The sequence below is a fragment of the Thamnophis sirtalis genome, unplaced genomic scaffold (genome assembly GCF_051295495.1).
Source record: "Thamnophis sirtalis isolate CommonGarterSnake01/CBP01778 unplaced genomic scaffold, rThaSir2_p1.2 scaffold_3, whole genome shotgun sequence".
In the NCBI taxonomy this organism is placed as follows: domain Eukaryota; kingdom Metazoa; phylum Chordata; class Lepidosauria; order Squamata; family Natricidae; genus Thamnophis; species Thamnophis sirtalis.
The window spans coordinates 3,681,113-3,705,220 of NW_028261383.1; the positions used below are offsets into that span (position 1 = coordinate 3,681,113).

Below are 24,108 nucleotides of genomic sequence, written 5' to 3' on the forward strand. Positions count from 1 at the left end.
GAGGCCCAATCTGTGGGATCTTACTGGCCGCTGGGAGGTATGTGGCAGTAGGTGGTCTCGAAGGTATGCTGGCCCTAAGCCATGTAGGGCTTTAAAGGTAATAACGAACACCTTGAATTGCGTCCGGAGACCAATTGGTAGCCAGTGCAGCTCACGGAGGACAGGTGTAACGTGGGTAGCAATAGCAGTTAGCAATAGCAGTTAGACTTATATACCGCTTCATAGGGCTTTCAGTCCTCTCTAAGCGGTTTACAGAGTCAGCATATTGCCCCCAACAACAATCCGGGTCCTCATTTTACCCACCTCGGAAGGATGGAAGGCTGAGTCAACCCTGAGCCGGTGAGATTTGAACAGCCAAACTGCAGAACTGCAGTCAGCTGAAGTAGCTGCATTTAACCACTGCGCCACCTCTTCTCGGTGCACCCAATATCACCTCGGTGCACCCAATATCACTCGCGCGGCCACATTCTGGACTAGCTGCAGTCTCTGAACGCTTTTCAAGGGTAGCCCCATGTAGAGCGTGTTGCAATAATCCAGCCTTGAGGTGACAAGGGCGTGAGTAACCGTTTGAAGTGCCTCTCGATCCAAATAGGGCCGCAAGTGGTGCACCAGGTGAACCTGGGCAAAGGCCCCCCTGGTCACAGCCGACAGATGATGTTCCAGTGTCAGCTGCAAATCCAGGAGGACCACAAAATTGCGGACCCTCTGTGAAGGGTGTAAATTTTCACCCCCCAGGGTTAAGGATGGACTGTCTAGGCTGTCCTTCGGGGGCAGCATCCAAAGCCACTCAGTCTTATTGGGATTGAGCACAAGTTTGTTCACCCCCATCCAGATCCTAACAGGTTCCAGGCATTCGCACATCACGTCCGCCGCTACACTGAGCTGGCACGGGGCAGAAAGATACAGTTGAGTATCATCTGCATATAGGTGGTACTTTACCCTGTGCTGTTGCATGATCTCACCCCGCAGCTTCATGTAGATGTTAAATAGGAGGGGGGGACAAGACCGAACCCTGTGCCACACCACATTTGAAGGGCTTAGGGGTCGACCTTTGCCCCCTGACCAACACCTACTGCAACCTGTCAGAGAGGTAAGAGGAGAACCACTGTAAAACGATGCCTCTCACTCCCACCTCCTCTAGACGTCCCAGAAGGATACCATGTTCGATGGTATCGAAGGCCGCTGAGAACTCAAGAAGCACCAGGATAGAGGAATGTCCTCTATCCCTGGCCCGCCAGAGATCATTGGTCAGGGTGACCAAAGCGGTTTCCGTGCTGTACCCAGGCATGAAACCGGACTGAAAGGAGTCTAGCTAATCCGTTTCATTCAAGGTCCGTTGGAGTTGAAGCACCACCACCTTCTCAACAACCTTCCCCAAAAAAGGAAGGTTGGAGACAGGACGATATTTTTTCAAAATAGCTGGATCCAGGGAAGGCTTCTTGAGGAGGAGACTTACCACTGCTTCCTTTAATGGTTGCGGGAAAGACCCCTCCTGCAAAGATCTGGAGCCAGCCTCATGTCACCTCTCTGCTGGTCAAAACCAGCCAGGAGGGGCACGGGTTCAGTAAACAGGTGGACGCACTCATCGCTCCTTTTTCTTGTCTTTGAATTCACGTCGATGGCTGTTTCTCTTTCCAATTTAATTTCTCTTTCCAATTTAAGGATTCCTTTTAATATCATATCTCCTTTTCTTTCATAGCCTGTGGAGCCACGTTGGGTTTATTTATTTATCTGGGAAACATTCATTTACCAATCACAGTCTGCCTCAGCATTGCCATACACTTCTTTCCTGCCTAGTTTCAGATTAAGCAATTCATGCATTAAGGTGATAGGGGAAAAAAGAAATTTAAAGAGAGCTTAAGGTTTCAACTGTGCCCAAGATAGAATGGTCATTCTCACACCGCCAAAGCCAAATTCCTCCTTGTTTCAATGTCATTTCAGTTTTGGAAGAAAAAAAATAATGACATTCAGGCCCTTTGTGCTTCTATTACACAATTTGTTGATAAAATATATATTCTGGCATATGAACAAGATTTTCGTTGCACAAGAATTATGTTTACAAAACCTGGATGTGGCATTTCAGGACTCGGGTAGGATAAGGGCACTGGAAAGACAGGGTCCCTTGAGAATTAAAAAAAAAACTCAATGGACATCTTGGAATTTTACTCTCCAAGGTTTTTTATTTTCCCAACACTCTTTAATTATTTCAAGTAAAGTTACTGGCCCACTTATCTATGGAGAGTAGCTTGAACCATTTTTCTAGGTGTGGACTGTTGAGAACTGATACTTAAAATTCTTCTGCTTTATATTTCTACATTTCTTCTGGCTGTAAGATGCTCTTTTGTATTCAGGTCTGACCTCAGAATAATAATGTAGCACTTGGGGATAAAAATGCAGCCCAGCAGACCAGCACTGGAGGATAAGATAGAGAAGATCTGAACAGCTACCATGTATTTCCCTTTGATGCTTAGATAGGTAGGCACAAATGTCACCCAGACACTGCAGAAGACCAGCATGCTGAAGGTGATCAGCTTGGCTTCATTGAAGGCCCCAGGTAGATTTCTGGCCAGGAAAGCCACAATGAGGCAGATGGCAGCCAGGAAGCCCAGGTAGCTGAGTGTGATGTAGAATATGAGAACAGAGTTTTCATTGCATTGCAGGAAGATTACTCCAGGCTGGGAGTGGAAATCAGAGTCAGGGAATGGGGGAGAAACTCTCAGCCAGATGGAACAGATGATAATTTGGACAGCAGAAGAAGAAAGGATGATGCAGTTGGCCAAACTCTTCCCCAACCATCTCTTTGCTCCATTTCCTGGTTTTGCAGCCAGGAAGGCCAATACCACCGTAATCGTTTTAGCCAAGAGAGAAGAAATGGCAATGGAGAAGATGATGCTGAAAAATGTTTGTCGGAGAAGGCAGGTGGCTTTCCTTGGTTGACCAATGAAGAGAAAAGGAGATAAGAAGCAAAGCAGGAGGGAGACCAGGAGGATATAAGAGAGGTCCTGGTTGTTGGCTTTCACAATGGGAGTTTCTTGGTATTGAAGGAATATGATTAACACAAACCCTGTAGTTAGAAACAAGAGTAGGGCAAAAGAGATGAAGAGGATGCCTACACATTCCTTATACAACAGGAAGGTTACAACTTTGGGAATACATTGGACTTGGTCCTCATTTGGATATTTATCATCTGGACGCATTTTTCCATATCTGACAAAAACCAAAGAGCAACATTTCTTCAACATTCTGTCCTTTAAACTTTCAAGAAATAAATTCTTGGAGCAACAGCTGATACCCCAAACATTTTCAAAGAAGCATTTTTTTAAAAAAATATACTGTATGAAGTAGAAAAGATATGAAGAATATAATTTCAAATGTATGTCTGTCTGTCTGTCTGTCTGTCTGTCTGTCTGTCTGTCTGTCTGTCTGTCTGTCTACCTACCTACCTACCTACCTACCTACCTACCTACCTACCTACCTACCTACCTACCTATCTATCTATCTATCTATCTATCTATCTATCTTGTCATTTATCTCCCATGAAACATGCAGAACCTCCATAAAAACCTAAAGTATTAGAGGTTATTAAAGAATCAGTTAATCTTTCCAGAAAACTTCCTGAGTTGTTCAGAATGGACTTCTTAATATACTGGATTCAGAGGATGTCTATCTGGTGAACTCTAGTAAGCTTGCAGAGAGAGCTCTACTCATGGAAATGGCTAATAGGAGCAATGGTGAATAGGAGCAATGGTAATATGGGTGGAGAGTAATAACTCACAGGGAGGCCCATATAGAAACATTGCAATAATCCTTGCAATAATTATTCTAAAACTTCAAAGAAATCAGCTGTTTCCTGAAGTCAAAATGTAGCAGGTACATCCAAACTAAAAAAAACAAAAAAACAGAAGAAATATTTTATCTGGCAGTAGTAAAGGTTGCCCAATTGGCAAACCTGTCTGAGAAATTGTGCAGTTTCAAACTAAAGGAGACAATAATTGAGCTTCAATGCTGTCTTTTAACCAGTGGTGGGCTCCATACATATGTGCGGAAGGTGCCCAAGCGAGCAAAGTGCATGTGCAGAAGGCTGCATGAATTCACGGAAGGCTGCGCGCATGCACGGAAGGTGCACAGAAACATTTTTGGTGCTCGACGAACCAGTTGTTACATTATCCCCACCTCTGCTTTAACTTGTACCTCCATGAAAATACTCTGGATGAATTCGGTTTTACCAGGCCCTTGCTTTATTTTGGTGAGACCCACCTTCCTTTGTGCTGATGGTCCCCTCTGGACAAGGAATGCAGTCGTAGCAGCAAACTGGTTCTCCTTCTCGAGCCCACTTAACAAATCCAGGATGACAATTTTCCACACATTGGGAATGAGGCAGAGACTAAACATAAAAATGTGGAATCCCGAAGAAAATATGTTAGGATTAACCATCCATGGAAAATAAAGTCAAAGTGAACATTAGTCAAAGACCTTTTGTTCTTCACTTAGATTAATACAAACTCTGAAACTACTTCCAAATAGTTGCAGGAAAGACAACTACTGACAGATTCATATTTTAGTTCATCTATTTTGCGTTTGGAATATTTGACTGCAATAAAAGGTTTTTCTACTTAATAAAGTTAGAAGGAATGGGATTGAGGAAACATTTAAGCATTAATTGACAATCAGTGGGTTCTTTGTCATGCCTCTATAAACATTAAGTTTTTCATTCTTCATATATCCATGAATTTAGTATACATTAAACTTTAGAATGAAATATATTCTGAAATATGTATTAGAGTTTTATTCCATTATATTTATGAAGATACAATAAATGTGAGGAAGAAAGCAATTTATGACTGGTAGGATCTGATTCTTACAGATTTCATAAAACATTGCAAAGACACCACACACACACCAACTTTGAAAGTTCTCTAAAATAGTGTCCCATATAGGATATGTTACTTACAAATTAGAGCCATGAACCTTAAGGAGATGACCTTGTTTATTTACATTTTGTATTTATATAATTGCAACCCTGGTAAAATTAGACTAAAACTTAGTGCCTAGTTTCTCGAACTGTAGTTAAATGATATAGACATGAGGTTATGAAAACATGTCCCTCAAAATGTCAAGCATCCTTTGCTGCATGAGAAGAACATAAGTATGAGCCCTTCATTGGAAAATGTTATTTCTAAAACCAAGCTGGGTAACCAAGATTAGGTCCTTTCCTTTGAAGAACTACAACTAGATGACAACAACTGGCAGGGAAAGACAGACCCATGCTTATTATTATTTAAATTGGAGCTTCATTTCTGCCTAGAGAGATTTAAAGTAGTTAACAGTCATGATAAACAATATCATTCAACAGGTTTTCAGACAAAACACCCTCTTATAAGCCAAAAGCCAAATCCAAGTAACATTTCCTTTCAAATTGTCCCTTGTTACTTCCATTATGCTGAAGGGATTTTTATTTTTTTTATTTTTGGATCAAAGCTATGTTTCAGTGCTCCAGTTTTCTGGGTCAGGGCATTATCTCACAACAGGCCAGTCATTGTGACTACAGGTGAACTGAATGCCTTAGACCTCCTTCCAATAAGGAGAAGACCCATTGGTCTATCCCAACAGGATGAAATAAAATTATAGATATTTATGGCCACACCTGGCCTGCTTAAAAACATTACTCACTATGGATTTTCCCTTTCAGGAGACACTGCTCCAGCCAAGACAATCTGAATCCAAAGGCATATTTGCCACAGGGACCAAGAAGGTATCTATCCAGTCTTGATTCAATTTTTTTGGATTCTGTCCAAACCTGAACTTGGGACTAGTTTAACAGAATTGCCTTTTCCTTTGCTATTTTAGAACAAGAAAGAAGCAAAAGTGGGTCTATCAGTATCACAATCATCGGCACTTGATGGCCTCTCTCACTAGTTTTCTGGAGACACCAGATTAACGAGCATCCACAAAATGCTCATGACCTGGGTCTTAAAAGAGGACAATTCTCCATATTTTAGTATGTAAAGAAAACCTTCGGCAGCACATATACTAAAATTGGAACGATACAGAGAAGATTAGCATGGCCCCTGCGCAAGAATGACACGCAAATTCGTGAAGCGTTCCATATTTTTCCCTCAGTTATTCTTGTTAGGTATAATCACTGATTGTACAGTTATAGAGACTTACTTGATTTTGCATTTAATAATGGCAGCAAGACTGTTGTTGGCGCAATACTGGAAGAAGGAAGATTTGCCTACTATTCAAGAATGGACATTAAAAGTAACAAACCTAGCAGAGGTGGCTAAAATATCAGCATATCTTAAGGATCACTCAAATGAGAGATATAAACTGGAGTGGAGAAGATGGATTGACTATACTCAAAATAAATATGGGACTAAGAAATTCCAGATAGTTTATGACTGAAGAAACAAGGAATGATATAATCTGTTTAGAGTTAGCCTAGCAAAGAGGAGTTAAAGCTCAAATGAAAGATGATACTAACTTTTTTAAAGTTTATTTTAGAACATCTTTGTTAAAGATTTATACCCTGTATTGGTTCTGGGAAGTCGGGGGGGGGGAGGTTGAGGGGGTTCGGGGGGGAGGGCAGGGGGGGAGGTAAACATTTTTAAAAGTTTTTTTCTAAAATTTTCAATTAAAAAAAAAGAAAACCTTGATCAAAAGAAACTGAAGCCTTCCAAACTGTCTAAGAACACTCTCAGATTTCTACTCTACACATTCAATTCTCAGTGAAGATTATTCATCTTGTTGATTAGCCTTAGCCAACTTAAAATGGGTCCTCAGGCTTTCAGAAATAGAGAAAGGGCATAAATATTTCTCCACCTTGTTGACCAACTTTAGCCATGACAGAGTATCTTGATTGATGGTAAATTTCTCCCTTTCAAAACTCCCCATTTGCTTGTCAATGGGATTCAAACCGGGAAGAAGCACCCAACTTATGATGTTCAGATCTGCTGTTACATCTCTGTTTTGGTCCAAGTACAATTTCCGATGGGAAAGATTGCAAAATTCATTCTTTTCCAGAAACGGATGGAACTAAAAGAGAAACATGTCCAGGAATTTTAAAAATAGAAATCTTGGTTTCTTATCTCAGGTAGTATTTTCACATTTGACTTTTTCTTCTAACTTATAAATATGCTCAATTGGGAGAACAAGTGTTACCATTATATTCAAAAGTGAAAAGAGCTCAAATAAATTGATCTACCATACATTGAAAACAAAATTTGTATTGATAAAATTTATTTGATCAAATTTGTCTATTCCAAGCAACATTTTAGAACATATCACAAAAAATTGAACAAAGAAACAAAGATTATTCACAAACACTTTGGAAGAGACAACAGGATGATTATCAAAAAGCTTGTAGTTTTCAAGAAGAAAATTGCCAGATTAATCTTCCAAGTAAACCAGATGGGAAACATAACCAGATGAGCTAATTCTGTGTCTGGTTTAGTTAAGTGCAATACTTGATTTGCAGCTGTTTTTCATGGTACTTTTGGAAGTTTGGATACTGTCCTATTTGTATGCAGATTGCCAGTTTCTAGTTTCCATGGATAGATTATTTATGTAGTTTAGTTTAGTAAACTGTTTTTAAATGAAATGAAGGTGAAGTTATGAAAACATGTCTGTCAAAAAGTCAAGCATCCTTTGCTACATGAAAGGAACATAAGTATGAGCCCTTCATTGGAAAGGTTATTTGTAAAGCCAAGCTAAGTATCCAAGACCAGGTCCTTTTTGTTGCTAGATGGCAACAACTGGCAGGGAAAGACAGACCCATGTTTATTATTATTTAAATTGGAGCTTCATTTCTACCTAGAGAGATTTAAAGTAGCTAACAGTCATGATAAACAATATCATTCAAGGTTTTCAGACCAAACACCCTCTTATAAGCCAAAAGCCAAAGCCGAGTAACATTTCCTTTCAAATTGTCCCTTGTTACTTCCATTATGCCGAAGGGATTTTTATTTTATTTTTTATTTTTGGATCAAAGCTATGTTTCAGTGCTCCAGTTTTCTGGGTCAGGGCATTATCTCACATTAGACTAGTCATTGTGACGAGACCCTTTTCCAATGAGCAGAAGATCCATCGGTTTATTCCAGAAGGATGAAAAAAAAACTATAGATAATTATGGCCACATCTGGCCTATTTAAAAACATTACTGATTATGGGTCTTCCCTTTCAGGTGACACTGTCCCTAGCCAGTGCAGGAACATAGCACGATAGGCTGTAGTGTTACTTTTTTAGAGGTTTTATCTATATACTAGTAGCTGGGTACCCATGCTTCGCTATGGAACTACGTGATCAGACTTGATAAATTGACAGTTAAAGCTTGAAAATTAATGAGTAGTTACAATCGGGCTTGATACACAGACACTTAAAGCTTGAAAATTTATGTAGAATGTGTAACTCCTTCGCATCAGAGCGTATTTAATATAATGCAACTGGCAATTGGAACAGAGTTCTTTCAGGTGGGGAGGGAGGATAGAAGGTCTAAACTCCCAGCCCACAGGCTGGATGACTCGTGCACTGGCCATGCCCATGGCTGATTTAGGGAAGGGGTAGCATCAGAGTGTTAATATAAGGCAACTGGCAGTTGGAAGAGAGTTCTTTTCAGTTGGGGAGGGGAAGTAAAGGTCTAACTCCTTAGCAGCAGAGCATGTTAATATAATACTGTATAAGAAATACTAATGGTATGATGGTCATTTTGAAAAATCCTTTCTCAGCTAGCACCTAGAAGCAAAGAGGAATATATGTGCCAAGTTTCAAGTTTGTAGGCTTTACAATTCTGGAGATTTTGTGATGAGTGAGTGGTATTTGAAACAAAAAGGAAAAGGTCACCCTATAGTGTTCAGGGTGTGGCTAAGAAGTGTTGCCAGGATTCAGCCAAAATCTCTTGTCTCCCATCACCCACAACATTATTCTGTGAGTGATTAGATTGGCCAAACTGCTGGCTTTTTGTAGCAAAAGGAGGTTGAGAAGATTCTTCATGGAAAGTGATAAAAGACTCCATACCTGCCACGGCTGCAGCCTCAGAGCTTCCAACTTCTCTTTGCCCTTCTTGCTTCTCCTTCTGGAACTGGAAGAATACGCAGCTTTTAAGGCATGGGCCAGAGTTCTAATAACACTGTGCAAATGGTGGTGAATAGGGATAAATATCTTTCTCCTCTCCTGTATAGGCTCCAGAGGAGCTTTCTGGATGCATCTTCTCCGGCCTTTGACAGAAAAAAGGGGCTTTGAAAAAGAACAGTGAAAACGCTCATTTGCAAGATTCACTGAGTGTTTGTCTCCAAAGGCATCAGATTTTTGCCCCTTTTTCCTCTGAAAAGCAAAGCTCCAAATACTATGGACATATTTGTAAAGATTCCCAATTCCCGATACCACAGACTCGATGGTTCGCAGAATCCAGACTTTCCCTTCAGTAGGTCCTGTAGTAGCTTCAAATGTTAATTGTAAAGTTTTAATTCTGTCCCAAACACTAACATATTCTATGTAGTTCACAAAGACATTGACCTGTCTCCACTTAGAGATGACATCCCTGAGGGGTGTTGTATGTCCAGTCTCTGAGAATCGTTGTAATATAACAACACAAATTCCATTCCTGATAAGCAAAGGAGTAAAAGTCTTCATGAAATTCTCTCCCTTCTCTGTGTCTGAAATAAAGAGCCCAATCAAGGTCCACCTGAAGTGGAGGAGAACTTGTATAATTCCTGGGTACTGGATCCCTTCTTTGGGGAGAATCCGGTGGAAAAAGGGGAATTTACTTTTATCATTCAGAGCCTCTGAAACAATTGCATCACTGATCTGGAAAAGCAATGAAGAACACTGTGATATATTTGTGATCAGATCAAGTCCAAAATGCTAGATTTCAATAAATACAGCTTGCTAGTTATGTACATCTTAGAATAGTTTATTGTGGTGGTACAGTGGTGTGTGAGAGAGAGAGAGGGAGGGAGGGAGAGAGAGAGAATGAGTGTGTGTGTGTGTGTGTGTGTGTGTGTGTGTTGTGGCCCAGGATCCGGTTGAGCTGCTGATGGACCTGGATAGCGAGGAACCATGTGAGTCTTCCAGGGAAGATGTGGGGGACCCTTGGCAGACTGAAAACAGGGACCAGAGAGGCTGGTTGGCCACCAGGAGGCACCTGAAGCACGGAGGCATGGAGTAGTGGGGAGGATTCAAGGCAGTTTGTTCCTGATGCCAGGCTAAGAAGGGCAAAGAAATGGAAGCAGCAGCTCTGGAGGCAGATTCAGAGACGATAATTAAGCCCAGGTAGTTGTGTCTTGGCCTCTCCCAAGAGAGTATATAAGTAAAGAAGTGGGGAGGACTCATTTGCAAGACACAACTATTTGAAACAGTATTGGAATACTCTGTTTGCCGTGTATCTGTGCCTGTTGGATTTTGGGTTGCTGCCAACTAATCTTGCATGTGAGTCGTGTCTGGGCCTTCAGCCAAAGGAGTTGATAAAGCTGTGATTAAAGAGTGGCAAACAGCCAAGCCTGTGTCTGGGTGATTTGCAGGTCGGAGGGGGCGGTCAGAACATGTGTGTGTTTGTGTGTGTGTGTTTTTTTTTGTGTGTGTGTTTGTGTGTGTAATCTTAGACCACAGGTATTTTTATTGGGTATTCTACAAGAAAAATATAGCAAAAAGAATACATATTTGATTGTACATATAATAACAGCAGCTAGAATTGTATTTGCACATAACTGGAAAGCAGACAAAATCCCATCAGAAGGAGAGATAATAAAGAATATATTAGATAATGCAGAAATGAACAGGTTGACGTTGAGTATAAAGGACCAAGAGGAATCATTGTAATACAAGAAATGGGGATGATTTTATAATTGGTTAGAAAAGAGATATAAATAGAAAAAGAAAGGAATAAAGCATAAAATGAAGAACCCAGAGAACACATTATTAAAGCAAGGGGGGTAGAAAAGTATTAAAATACAAGTATACAAGTTAAAAAATGGTACAAATGGATTTAATATTGGGAAGCAAACTGTTAGAGAGAAAATTATTTTTACGTAAATATAAAGTTGGGATTGATGAAATGCCATCCGGAGAACCCATCAGAGAAAGCAATAAGCAAGGGCAACAAAGGAAAGGGGGGAAGATGAAAAAGGAAAGGAAGAAAAAGCAAAACAGAGGAAGAAAGGGAGAAGTTAAGAGTAGGAGAGAGGGTAAGAAGGAGGAGAAGAGAGGAGGAGTGGGGGAAAGAGAAGGGAAGAAGAAAGGAGGAGGGAGAGAAGGAAAGAAGAAGGCAGAAAAGGGAGGTTGAGAAGATGGAAGGAGCAAGGTTGTAGCAGAATAAGATGGAGACACGGGGTGGCAAGAAAGTGACCCAAACTGTATTTGATATATTTGTAAGAAGATAGTGATAAATATTAATGGTTAATATATAAATGTTAAGAGCACTTATAAGAACGTATATTTGTGAATGTATCTCAGGGGTTGCCACAAAGAAGAGGGAGTCTAACTATTCTCCAAGGCACCTGAGGGTAGAAAAGGAAGCAATGGGTGGAAACTAATCAAGGAGAGAATCAACTTAGAACTGAGGAGAAATTTCCTGACAGTTAGAACAATTCATCAGTGGAACAGCTTGCCTCCAGAAGTTGTGAATGCCCCAACACTGCAAGTCTTTAAGATGATGTTGGATAGCCATTTGTCTGGAACGGTGTAGGGTTTCCTACCTAGGCAGGGGGTTGGACTAGAAGACCTTCCAACTCTGCTATTGTATTGTATTGTATTGTATTTGAATGGGAAAAATAAAAAATGTTTTTGAAAAAAAGAATATTGTTACTTTCTCTACTTGCATTATGGTATCTATTTGTCTACCTGCATTTGCATGCTTTTGAACTGCTAGGTTGGCAGAAGCTAGGGCAAGGATGGGATCTCACACAGTCACACAGTGCTCGGGTCTCCAACTGTCAATATTTCAGGCAACAAGCCCAGGGATTTAACTGCTAGGCTACCACCCCTTACAGACAAAATGTGGTTGGATTTATGGCTCATCCATTGCAACCCCACTTACTTTGCTGGATAGAGAAACACACACACCAACCTGTGGGACTTTGTAGGGACCTACTAATGTTGACATCTGGATGGATATGCCCATTTTAGCTGCATCCAGAAGAGCCAAAAGGTTTTCCTTCTTTCCACAGCTGTAGTTGGGAACGTTGACTTCTCCAGTAGAGAGCATGTCCATCAAGACATCTGAGGTGCCAAGAGCAGTGACATAGTTGTCCTGGACGTTGTAGCCAAGTGTGAGATTGAACAGAAACTGAGGATTCTTGTTGACCATTTGAATGGCAAACATCATGGTTCGCAGTTTAAAATCATTAACCTTACTGTAAAAAATGTTCATGTTGTTATCATCATCAACAAAAACAGCATTTCTTTTCAATTAAATCCCCTTTGTCACCCCAAGCTTACTTTGCCTTAACCCGATACAGATCCAAAGCCAAAGACAAATAAAATCCACCCATCAGTAGGTAATTTTATGAACATTGACAAGATAGGATGGAGATAGTCCTCCACCAGGCTTAATAATTACAAATGCACCATTATTTGTAACAGTCCAGTAACTTGTATTCAAAATCATTCACATATTAAAGTAGAATAACAAAAAATAAAGAATATGTTTCATAAGTGACCCAGAAAAGCAACTGTAAAAAGAAATCATCCTCTATTTCTCTAAAGATCCAGCACTGACTATCACTGAGCTGTTATATAAATATGGAAATGATTGGGCAGAGACATCTACAACACTTTCAATCACTACTTTAAACTAGACTCAGAATTCAAGTGATGAGCTCAATATTGGATGGGTATAGATAAATAATCTGGGTGCATTACAGGTTGTATTTGCCACATATTTGGATTTGGATATTCCACAGAAGAAGGAAGTGATGGAAATCAAAATTATTTAAGAAATTAGATCGGTCCTGAAATACAGGAATAAATGAAATAACACAGAAAATAAGACTGTTATAGTGGTGGGCCTGCCCTCCTTACTTCTATTTGAGCCAATTGGGGCATTCGCGCACAGAGCATATTGGTGTTTGTGCGATGCTCCACCGAGCAGCTGGATTGTCACGGGTGGTGAGTACGCATGCGTATCAGTTGCAATGGGATCTGGAACCCACCACTGGACTGTTAGAACTGCAAAAGAAGAGAACGTAACTGCATTACAGTGATTAGCTGAGCCAAGGTGGTGCAGTGGTTAAATGCAGCACTGCAGGCTACTGCTAGATCAGCAGGTCAGCGGTTCAAATCTCACCGGCTCAGGGTTGACTCAGCCTTCCATCCTTCCGAGGTGGGTAAAATGAGGACCCAGATTGTTGGGGGCAATATGCTGACTCTCTGTAAACCGCTTAGAGAGGCCTGAAAGGCCTATGAAGCGGTATATAAGTCTACTGCTATTAACTTACGAATGAGATTGATTAGTAGGAGTCATGTTGAAAGACAACATTTTATGTGATATCCTTGTCATAGAGTTGACTATACCAACGAGATGGTCTCCTGGCCTGTAATAGTTCCATGTTTTTTTTCCCATCCTCGATCTCAAAATTCAGCAGGCACTTTCTTCTAAGTGTCACAGAGACTGCCTGACACAACAGCACCATCAAAAGCAGAAGGTCCATAATATTGAGGACTGAATCAATCCCCTTCCTGTTTCTAAACAAAAGCAACAAAAAGGATTAAAAGAATTCAAACCATCCCCACTTTCCTAATTCGGACAGAGACAAACCAATCTTCACCTGAAAAGGAGAGAAAGGCACTATCTCTGCCTGTCCCAAAACTTGTACCACACAGAGTGTGACCTGAGGATTTATCCTTTGTGGATGCGATATCCTTTCATGCTGTTTCAGTCTGATGTTTACATCAAAGGCAGTCAATAGAGGAGTAGCAGATGCGGTGTGAAAATCCAGGATGGTGATAATCACAGTGATAAGCAACATTTCCTCTGGGGATCCTGAAGTTTTTCCAAGACTCCATGTGCAGAGGGGCAGCTGCAGAACAACATGGAAGTGAAAAGTTACAAACGTATCCCTGGGGGTGTTGTGGCCCTTTCATGACATGTCCAGAAAGTGATGCTGCTCAAGTGGAAAATAGTTCAACACTAGAGTATTGACTTCTGTTGTCCATCATCATGATGCCTTGTCTCCAGAGACTCCTGAGGAAGGTCATTCAGAGTTATGGAGTTTGATTAAACTCTACATTGATGACACAACTCTAGTCTTTCCTGCCTTCTAATTAAAAGGAGGCAATCGGTATCTTTCAACCCTCCCTAATGTTAAGAGTAGGGTCTTTTTGTGATTTTCTTTTTGATGAGTGCTCCATATACTAATCCTAAATTGGAGCTGATTTTAAAATTCTTGCTTGGGAGAGCCACCCAGAACTGCTATAAAGTGTGATGAAACTCTAGGTTGGAGACAGTTAACACCAGGGCTTCCTTTTTACTAATGCCATGGAAGTAATCAGCACACTTGAGCCCAGCCTCATGTTTAGAGTAGGGCCTGTTTGTGATTTTATTTTCTACCATGTTTCCCTGAAAATAAGACAGCCCCACGAAACATGGCCTTGGGCTTATTATACGGGAGAGCTGATTATTTTCTGGGGCAGGTGAGAAGCGAGGCGCACCTTTTACCTTTCCAGCTCCATCGTGTTCCTCACCATTGTGTTCAAGGAAGCTGCTGGTAAAAAAAAAATCTTCTACCAAGTTCAATCAAACTTCTTGAAGTAACAAGAAGGGCTTTATTTTTTACCAGGGGCTTCCCTGAATCCAATGGAGAGGAACGCGATGGAGCTGGAAAGGTATGAGGCGTGCCTCATGGCCCAACACCGCCCACCTCATCCCAATGTTAAAGGCAGCCTGCCTGGTTCCCTTCCGTCCCTTTAGCGAGAGGTGGAAGGTGGGGGGGGGGAGAAGCGAAATGTGCCCCTTCTCTTTCCAGGTCTGTTGCGTTCCTCGCCCTTTTGCCCATTGAATCCCCTTGTAAAAAAAAACCTCATGAGTTCAACTCGCAAGGTTTTTTTTACAAGGGGCATCAATGGACAAAAGGCTGAGGAATGCAACAGAGCAGTCAGTCTCTGGTAGCGCTAAGACACATATCTCACTTTCCCCCCCCCCCCTCACCTGCCTCTGGCAGGGAAGGGAACCAGGCAGGCTGCCTTTACCATTGGGGTGAGGTGGGCGGTATTGGGCCGCGAGATGCGCCTCTTACTTTTCCAGGTCCATTGAGTTCCTCACCCTTTCGCCCATTGAAGCTCCTTTTAAAAAAAAAACTCATGAGTTGAACTCAACTCTTTATAGGCAAGTGCTCTCCATGCTACCCTGGCAAGCACACATTCTTTCAGTTGTTGGATGTTCAACTTTACATCAGGTTTGAAATTGAAATTGCAATTTAATAAATTTGTATGCCGCCCAATCCCGTAGGATTCTGGGCGGCTTACAGAGACAAGATAAAAAGTTAAAAATTAAGAATAAAAAATACAGTTTTTAAAATAACACACCATCCATTCTGTCTAGATGGGGCTGGAGATTGTTCAGCAGCCCCAGGCCTGTTGGAATAGCCAGGTTTTGGTGGCTTTTCAAAAGGCTGAGAGAGTGGAAAGGGTCCGGATCTCTACGGGTAGATCGTTCCACAGGGCCGGTGCAGCTACAGAGAAGGCCCTCCCCCGAGGGGCCACCAGCCAGCATTGTCCAGCCGACGGCACTCAGAGGAGGCCCAACCTGTGAGATCTTATTGGTTGTTGGGAGGTCAGTGGCAGGAGGCGGTCTCTCAGATAGCCAGGTCCTAAGCCATGTAAGGCTTTAAAAGTAATGACTAGCACCTTGAAGTGCATTCGGAGACCAATAGGAAGCCAGTGCAGCTCGTGGAGGATGGGTGTAACATGGGTGTATCTAGGTACACCCGATATCGCTCGAGTGGCTGCATTCTGGACCAAATGTAGTCTCTGAACACTCTTTGATGTTATCAAGATTTGATGTTATCAAGCCAGCTTGCTCCTTCTTGTTCCACTAATTCAAGGACTACCTGTATTATAAACAACACCACTGAATTACCATTGGTAATGTCATTGAGTTTTGACTCCATAAGAATGCTTGAGGGAATTTATTACACAACATTCTCAGAGACTCTTCCCATCCTGCTTACAATCTTTTTGGACTGTTTCCTTCTGGCAGAAGATACAGAACAATTAAAACTTGGACCACACATCTTCCGAATAGTTTTTATGCCACAGCTATAATTGCACTCAAGAATGAATTAAAGGGCCACCATCAGTGAACTGTTGGAGAGCATTACTTGGTCTGTTGTCTGGATGCTTGGGTGGTTTAGAGGTGGGGAATTTTTGGTGGGTTGGGGTGTGTTTGGGGATTGTCATGTGTGTTGGGCCTAGTCTCTGGATGTTATGTGAATTTCTTTGTATGTATGTACAATGGCAATAAAATAAATTACTTTAATTACTTTATATTCATCTAGATGCCTCTATTCTGATGGGTAGTGCATGTGTGTCTCATTATCTAAAGAAAAAACATTTCAAACCCGTATCTGAAGTAATTTACTCAAGTTTATGAAGCACTGGCCAATAGTGGGGTTGGAGCCTTGGAACTCTAGGAATCTTGGAAGTTGAAAGTCCTGTCATGGAAAGGAATTCTTTCTTTCTTTCTTTCTTTCTTTCTTTCTTTCTTTCTTTCTTTCTTTCTTTCTTTCTTTCTTCCTTCCTTCCTTCCTTCCTCCCTCCCTCCTTCCTTCCTTCTTTCTTTCTTTCTTAAATAATTTTATCAATATCACAGAATATGGTAATACAAGGTTAGAAAGCAAAATTAAAAAAGTATTTTTTTAAAAAAAAATAATGGTTTCTAATTTTTTTAGAGCAGATATAAATCCATTTACAATAGAACCTTTGGTCATGAATGCTTCTGACCACAGCCAAATCAAATTCCAACTCCAAAATACATAAACATTTTGTATCTAGTCGCGGACACATACTTGGGTGGCAATCAAATATAGCCATGGGAAATTTCCCCTTCTGTGCCTTTTTTTGTAAGCACCAAATTTTGGGTCAAGACCTAATCGAGTTCCGACCAAAGTTATGGAACGAATTATGGTCATGACCAGAGATTTTACTGTGTATATATATTATCCTTTCTCTTTAAGATTCTTTCCATTTTCAGCTAAAGGGCCATGAAGGTTTCCATTCATGAAGAAATATAATTCTTGTGTTCCTCCTAGGCCCCAAGTTGTGGGGGTGGACTCTTTTTGCACACCTGTCTTCTTTTCTCAACCACTGCAGGTTGAGAAGCAAAATAAACCCTATTTGGATTACTCAAAGAAGCACCATTGTTCAGAGCTCTGATGATTCTTATGATGCATTTTACATCATGCATGAAAAAACTTTGAAGCATGCATAGTTTCATGTTAAAAATGAAAATGAAGAGAATGTGTTAGGTAAGCTCCCCGTTGGGAGAGCGAGTATGTTCAGTGCAGCGTTGTGAGAGTTGTGTTGGAGAACACACAAACCAGCATAAAGAGACACTGCAGTTTAAATAGGCTTTTACTTTCATGGCAATAGAGGTATCAGAGTCCATCAAACAGTCCAAGTCACACACGGATAAGACAGTCAGTCACCAATGTCTTTTAGTTAAGGGATAATCTAAATAACATAGTCCAGTAACATATAATCAGTTTGATACTCAAAGTTTGCTAGCAGTTGCAAAACTTACAATAGCTCACGGCAATTTCTAACAGCCAGCTTCCAAAAACACTCAGATCAGATCAGCCCAGCATCTAACAAACAGAGAGCTAACAGTCATTCTGGCTCCCTCTTTTTTTTAATGAGAATTTTGAAAAACAAACTTTACAAATATTTACTGCCCACCTCCCCTCCCCCCACCTCCCCTCCCCCCACCTCCCCTCCCCCCAACCCCCCTCCCCCCAACCTTCCCCTCCCCCAACCCCCCCAACCTTCCCCTCCCCCGACTTCCCAGAACCAATACAGGGTATAAATCTTTAACAAAAACAATCTAAAATACACTTTAAAAAAGATAGTTAAGAAAATCTTTCAATTGAGCTCTAGCTCCTCCTTGCTAGACTAGCTCTAGACAATTTATATCATTCTTGGTCTCTAATCATAAACTATCTGGAATTTCTTAGTCCTATATTTATTTTGAGTATAATCAATCCATCTTTTCCACTCCAGGTTATATCTCTTGTTTGAATGGTCCTTAAGATATGCAGATATTTTGGCCATCTCGGCTAGGTTTGTTACTTTCAATGTCCATTCTTGAATAGTCGGCAAATCTTCCTTCTTCCAGTATTGCACCACCAACAATCTAGCTGCAAAATCAATTGCAAAATCAAATTAATCACTACAACTGTACAATCAGTAATTATACCTAACAAAAATAACTGAGGGGTAAACTTTATCCTTTTTTTAAAGAACATTTTGCATAATCCACCATATTTTTATCCAAAATGCTTTAACCTTTTTGCAAGTCCACCATATGTGAAAATATGTAGCGTCCACACAATCACATCTCCAGCATTTAGGTTGTAAATTCGAATACATAGAAGTCAATTTTTTTGGATCTAAATGCCATCTATAAAACATTTTATAAAAGTTTTCTCTCAGGTTTTGGGCTTGTGTAAATTTTACATTTCTTACCCAGATCTTTTCCCATGTATCCAACATTATTGGTTCTTCAATATTTTGAGCCCGCTTTATCATACAGTCTTTAACTAATTCTGTTTTGGAGTCCATTTCTATTAATACATTATATAATCTCTTTATATGCCTTGGACTTTGATCTCTAATTTGTTTCAGTAAATTATCCTCGACTTGCATAAAGCCAATTTTTTTAATCTATTTTCCATCTGGCCTGTAACTGCCCATACTGAAACCATGTTTGAATTACCTTTTCCTCTTTTAGTACATCCAGGGTTTTAATTGTAGTACACTTCTTTCTAAGGTAAGAAGAAGTCCAAGTAATACAGAGATAAGACAGTCAGTCATCAATGTCTTTCAGTTAAGGGATAATCCAAATAACATAGTCCAGTATCATATAATCAATTCAGAACTCAAAGTTTGCTACCAGTTGCAAAACTTACAATAGCTCACGGCACTCAGATCAGATCAGCCCAACATCTAACGAACAGAGAACTAACAGTCATTCCTGCTCCCTCTTATGGCCAGTTGAGTAAAACAGCAACCAATCATATTCTACAAAATGATTTAAAGAAACAGGTACAGTATTGTTACACAATTTATATATTGCCAACCCAACTGTTAGATTATATTCCTAACAGAATGTTTAAAACTATAGCCAGTTTCTTTTTGTGAATTAGATTGTTGTTACATTACAAGGCTAATATTAATCATACAAATGCTATTGTGCCATTACATATTTAAGTAATAGAACATCATTATTTTGTTCATGTGTCTTCCAGTCAATTGAATTCAACATGAACCTTTTTTTTTGTCCCATCTGAGAAGGGTGAATTCCTGTCTCTGTACAGGGCTGAGATAGATTCCATGCAAACACACATATAATTCTTTTTGTTGGTGTTTGATTCCCCCCCCTTTATTATTTTTACAAATAGCACAAGGTGGTGAACATATCCAACACAGTTTCCTATTTTACCCACAATAATAAGCCTGTGAGGAGGGTTGAATGTCATAGAGAGTGACGGGCCTAGGGTCACCAGGCTGTCTTTCAGGGCTAAAATGGGACTTCAACTCATGCTGACCAAATCTGTGTTCTCAAATTATTCTGATCTTATGAGTTTTGGGCCACTTTTGTGAGAAGTCAAGAAAGTTAGGAGATTTCCGTTAATTTTTTTTGTTCTTTATTTTTCAATGTTTGAAGTAGATGTGAGTTTTTTCTTCTTCCAATTTGTTTTAGACATTGACAACTCCAAGTCCCCTACTCCAGATTCTATAAAATTTTCCATTGTCATGTCTGTCTCTTGTCTGTTTGATACATTAATTGAAGGTTACATGTAAGAGGAAGTGGACACAATAAAATGCTTAAAAAAATTAACAAGGGAATGGACTCTTCCCCCCACCCACCCCACATACAAACAGCTTTTGCAGACTTTTTACAATGCATTCATACAAATGTAAAATTCAATCCTTTCTTTTTTTTTTTTTTTTTTACGTTTAAATGTTTTATTCATTTTCATTTTCAATTTTGTACATTCACTTATATACTGGATATTTACAATAATAATAATAAAAAAAGAAAAACCCCAACCTAAACACAACTCATAAACCCAACCTATCACTTTCATACACCCCTTCTTCTCCCCCTCCAACTTTCCTTTCTCCCTCCAACGATCACCCCTCCTACTTCCCTTTCCCCTCCTGCCTTCCTTTCTCGCCTTCCTCACCTTCCTTCCCCTCTCATCCTTACATTCCCCTCTTCCTCCCTCCTTACTTCTCCCTCTTCCTTTCCTCCATTTCTCACTATGGTGCATTTCTCTATTCCTTTTACACTAAAAAAAAAAAAGAAAAGAAAAAAAAAAGAGAAAAATAAAAAGAAAAGATAAGGATCAACAGTATACAAGTGTATTCTTCTTATTCTATATATTGAAGCTATATCTCCACCCACCCACCCATCCCCAATGAACCCCCCTCCCTAACCCCCTCCGACTTCCCAGGTCCCACACCCGGCACAGTTCAGTACCATTCACCTTCAAAATATCTTATTAACAATAATAATGAAAATAACATAAAAAGAACACTCCAAAAAAGAAAAGAAAAAACGAAAAAGTAAATAATTTTTTTTTAAAAAAATTCTTTTGCATTATGCTCAGCCTCCCATCATTCTTAAAATTTAACCAGTGTGAATCATTCCATTTATATTTTGTCCTCGTCCCTTACTTCTTTGATATTTACCCCCATCTTCCTATAGACTCTCCAGATAGCCTTTCTTAACCTTATATTCAAATATTAATTTATACAAAAATCAATTTATCTTCAAATACAGAGCAATCTAATCATGCTTTCGCTACTCATCTTCCTACCCTTCGTTTCACGTCTCTATTCCTCCCAAGCCCAAATTGCATATACCAGTTCGTTCAATCCCAAGATCCCTTCATCAATATCCCGCTCCACCTTCCTTTCTGCCCCACTCCTCCCAGCTCCATTCATCCCAAACCGGCACAGTTCAGTACCATTCACCTTCAAAATATCTTATTAACAATAATAATGAAAATAACATAAAAAGAACACTCCAAAAAAGAAAAGAAAAAACGAAAAAGTAAATAATTTTTTTTTAAAAAAATTCTTTTGCATTATGCTCAGCCTCCCATCATTCTTAAAATTTAACCAGTGTGAATCATTCCATTTATATTTTGTCCTCGTCCCTTACTTCTTTGATATTTACCCCCATCTTCCTATAGACTCTCCAGATAGCCTTTCTTAACCTTATATTCAAATATTAATTTATACAAAAATCAATTTATCTTCAAATACAGAGCAATCTAATCATGCTTTCGCTACTCATCTTCCTACCCTTCGTTTCACGTCTCTATTCCTCCCAAGCCCAAATTGCATATACCAGTTCGTTCAATCCCAAGATCCCTTCATCAATATCCCGCTCCACCTTCCTTTCTGCCCCACTCCTCCCAGCTCCATTCATCCCAAACCGCAATTCAAATAAATCTTAGTCCTCACAGAAAACACTTCATGCGCAGTTTGGATTGAGATTCAAATAAGTCTTGTAAAAGTCCCGTATAATATCTGTCTAGAATAAGCAATGCTTCTTTCCATTCCTCATCAGTACACAGCTTTACCATTTCATACCAAACAGAAATCCTAAAGTTTTAATCAGTCCAAAGGCTTAAAAAGTATTTTAAAGACATCGCTGGATCTATATTCTTTACTTTTCTGCCCTTTCGAAAAAAGAGGGCTACCCTCTCCCTTATCACCACGTGTCCCGCTGCTTTGAGAATAAGACTAAATCCTCAGTTTCCGCTCTTCTGCCTCTCCAGTAGGGGGGGAACAACTCCCTCCTTCTTGTAACCAAGTGACTTGCTGCTTGTCTTTCCTTCACCTTGTCCTTCCGCATTTCTGAGTGAGTCAAGAAGCCCCGCCTTCAGAGTTTTATAATAAAAGTCCCGAGCTTCCGAAACAGAATTAATACGAAATCTTTGATTTTCAAATGTAACTGTGATTCCAACTGGAGCGTCCCATTTATACTGTATTTGACGATTTCTAAGTTCTTGGGTTAAGAAAGTATAGCCTCTCCTTGCTTGCAGCATCTGAAGCAGGATCTCTTTAAAGACAAACAAATCATGGCCATCGATTCGTAACCTGTTATTGTAGAACTTTTGAGTGATCACATTTCTGGATTCTCTTGTGAAAAAGTATATAATTGTGTCTCTTGGAAGCTGTCGTTGCTCTGCTACACGCGAATTCTGGCGATAGATTTTTCGGATATTCCAATCAAAATTAAGTCCCGGACCTCCCACCGCTTGGCTGAAAGCTTCTACAAACGTCTGTTTCAAGTTCTCTCCTTTCTTTTCAGGCAGTCCTCTGACTCTTATTGCAGACGCCTTTCTGTTATAATTTATCATTGTAAGTTGTGCTTGAGTACTTCTAATCTCTTGTTGTAATGTTTGGATATTAGAAGTCAAATTAAAATTAGCCTCCTCCAAAGTTTCCAGTTTAGACTCCATTTCTTCGATATAATCTGTCAAAGTAGATGTAACTTCAAACATATCCGCCTTTATTTGAGCAATTTTAGTCTGTATTTTATCGCATAAATCCAGCACAAATCCTTTAATTTCGTGTTTAAAGTCATTAATTATTTGAAAGAAAAGCTCCTGTGTCAATGAATCTCCAGTAGGTGGTGTAGGAGACAAAGGCAGCAATTTACTAACAAGTTCTTTAAGCACATGCGGGGGGGATTTTTTTGCCTGCTTAGATCTGGGAGGCATTATAGATAAAAGCTGAGAATAAACAGATAAACAGTATCTTCACCTGGTCAGTTCTCAATAAATTATTTGTAGATTTTGCTTGTTAATGAGTAGCAGTCTCCGGGGAGATAAAGCCGGTTAATTGCGTCATCAATCACCAACACAGTAAAAACGCCATTTTGTATCCCAATTGCACAAAGAAGTTTCAAAGGAAAAACTAGGCTGGTATTTAGATAGTTATAAAAAAAAAAAAACATCACAGGGGTGAGACCCGCTCGTTTGCCTTAAGTTGCTTTAAACAATTTATCATTGTCCTGAGTGGGGGGGTCGTCTGTCTAGGGCTGCAAAAAGGCAGCTGCGAGGAACTGGCTGGAGATAAGAGCTCAGTTACACTGGATCTCTTCTCCGTTCGCAGCCCCCCCCCAAAAAAAGAAAGAGGGCTGTGAACTACGAATAAATCCTAGCACCTGAGCTTCTGCCTGCCCCTTTCTGCCAGAAAGGGGTGATATCTATTGATCTTAATTAGATATACAAACCAGAACTCTGAGGAGCTCCGTTGAGCTCCTTCGGTGACAGACTCCTCCCACAGGAAGTCCCAAAATTCAATCCTTTCTATTTGAACTAAGAAAAAATAAATAAATATGTTTGAATTTAAAGTCTTGAAAGATATTGACTTTAGCAAAAAATCATTAAGAAATTATGCTTAACAGTGATGTAGCTAAACCATGTGATAGCTAGAGGGGGATAAGACAAGATTGTCTACTGCCCTCTTTGTTTTTTATTTTGGCTCTTGTCAAGGCCCAGGAAAAAGGAGAGCAGAAGGGAGGTTCTGTTAGGTTAGTTGCCTAGCAACAGAGTCAAGATTCCAATTAGCGACTGTTGGCTGCAGCAACATTCTGAGAAGTGACAGTTGATAGAAGAGACTGGGGGGAGGGTTCCCTCTCTTCTCTTTGCTGTAAATGACATTTAATACTCAAAAGTGACCTCTGTGTATGAATTTCACTCTTGGACTTTAGTTGCTTGGACTGGCTGACACTTCGATCTTGGACCAATTTTGATCTTGGGCCAACTTTAGATGACTCTTTTGCTACTGGAGGGCAAACAGGCTCTGGTAGAGAGGAAGATGTGGCTTTAGTCCTGGGGGAGAGTATAATATATTTTGTCAGTCAGTGATGGTGACCTT

At 40.1% G+C, this 24,108-nt stretch overlaps 1 protein-coding gene and 1 non-coding gene across 2 annotated transcripts in view; one reads left to right on the plus strand and one right to left on the minus strand.

The window, feature by feature from the left end:
- The window catches only part of LOC148047042 (vomeronasal type-2 receptor 26-like), a 54,395-nt gene extending 40,437 nt beyond the window's left edge, over positions 1-13,958 (minus strand). Inside the window, exon 1 of the mRNA XM_087707698.1 lies at positions 13,758-13,958. Coding sequence (XP_087563824.1) covers positions 13,758-13,958 — 201 coding nt within the window. The remainder of the gene's footprint in view (positions 1-13,757) is intronic.
- Positions 6,003-6,113, plus strand: LOC148047043 (U6 spliceosomal RNA). Its single transcript, XR_015696202.1, has one exon. It is a non-coding gene; the product is annotated as a U6 spliceosomal RNA (small nuclear RNA).
- Positions 13,959-24,108: the final 10,150 nt, after the last annotated feature.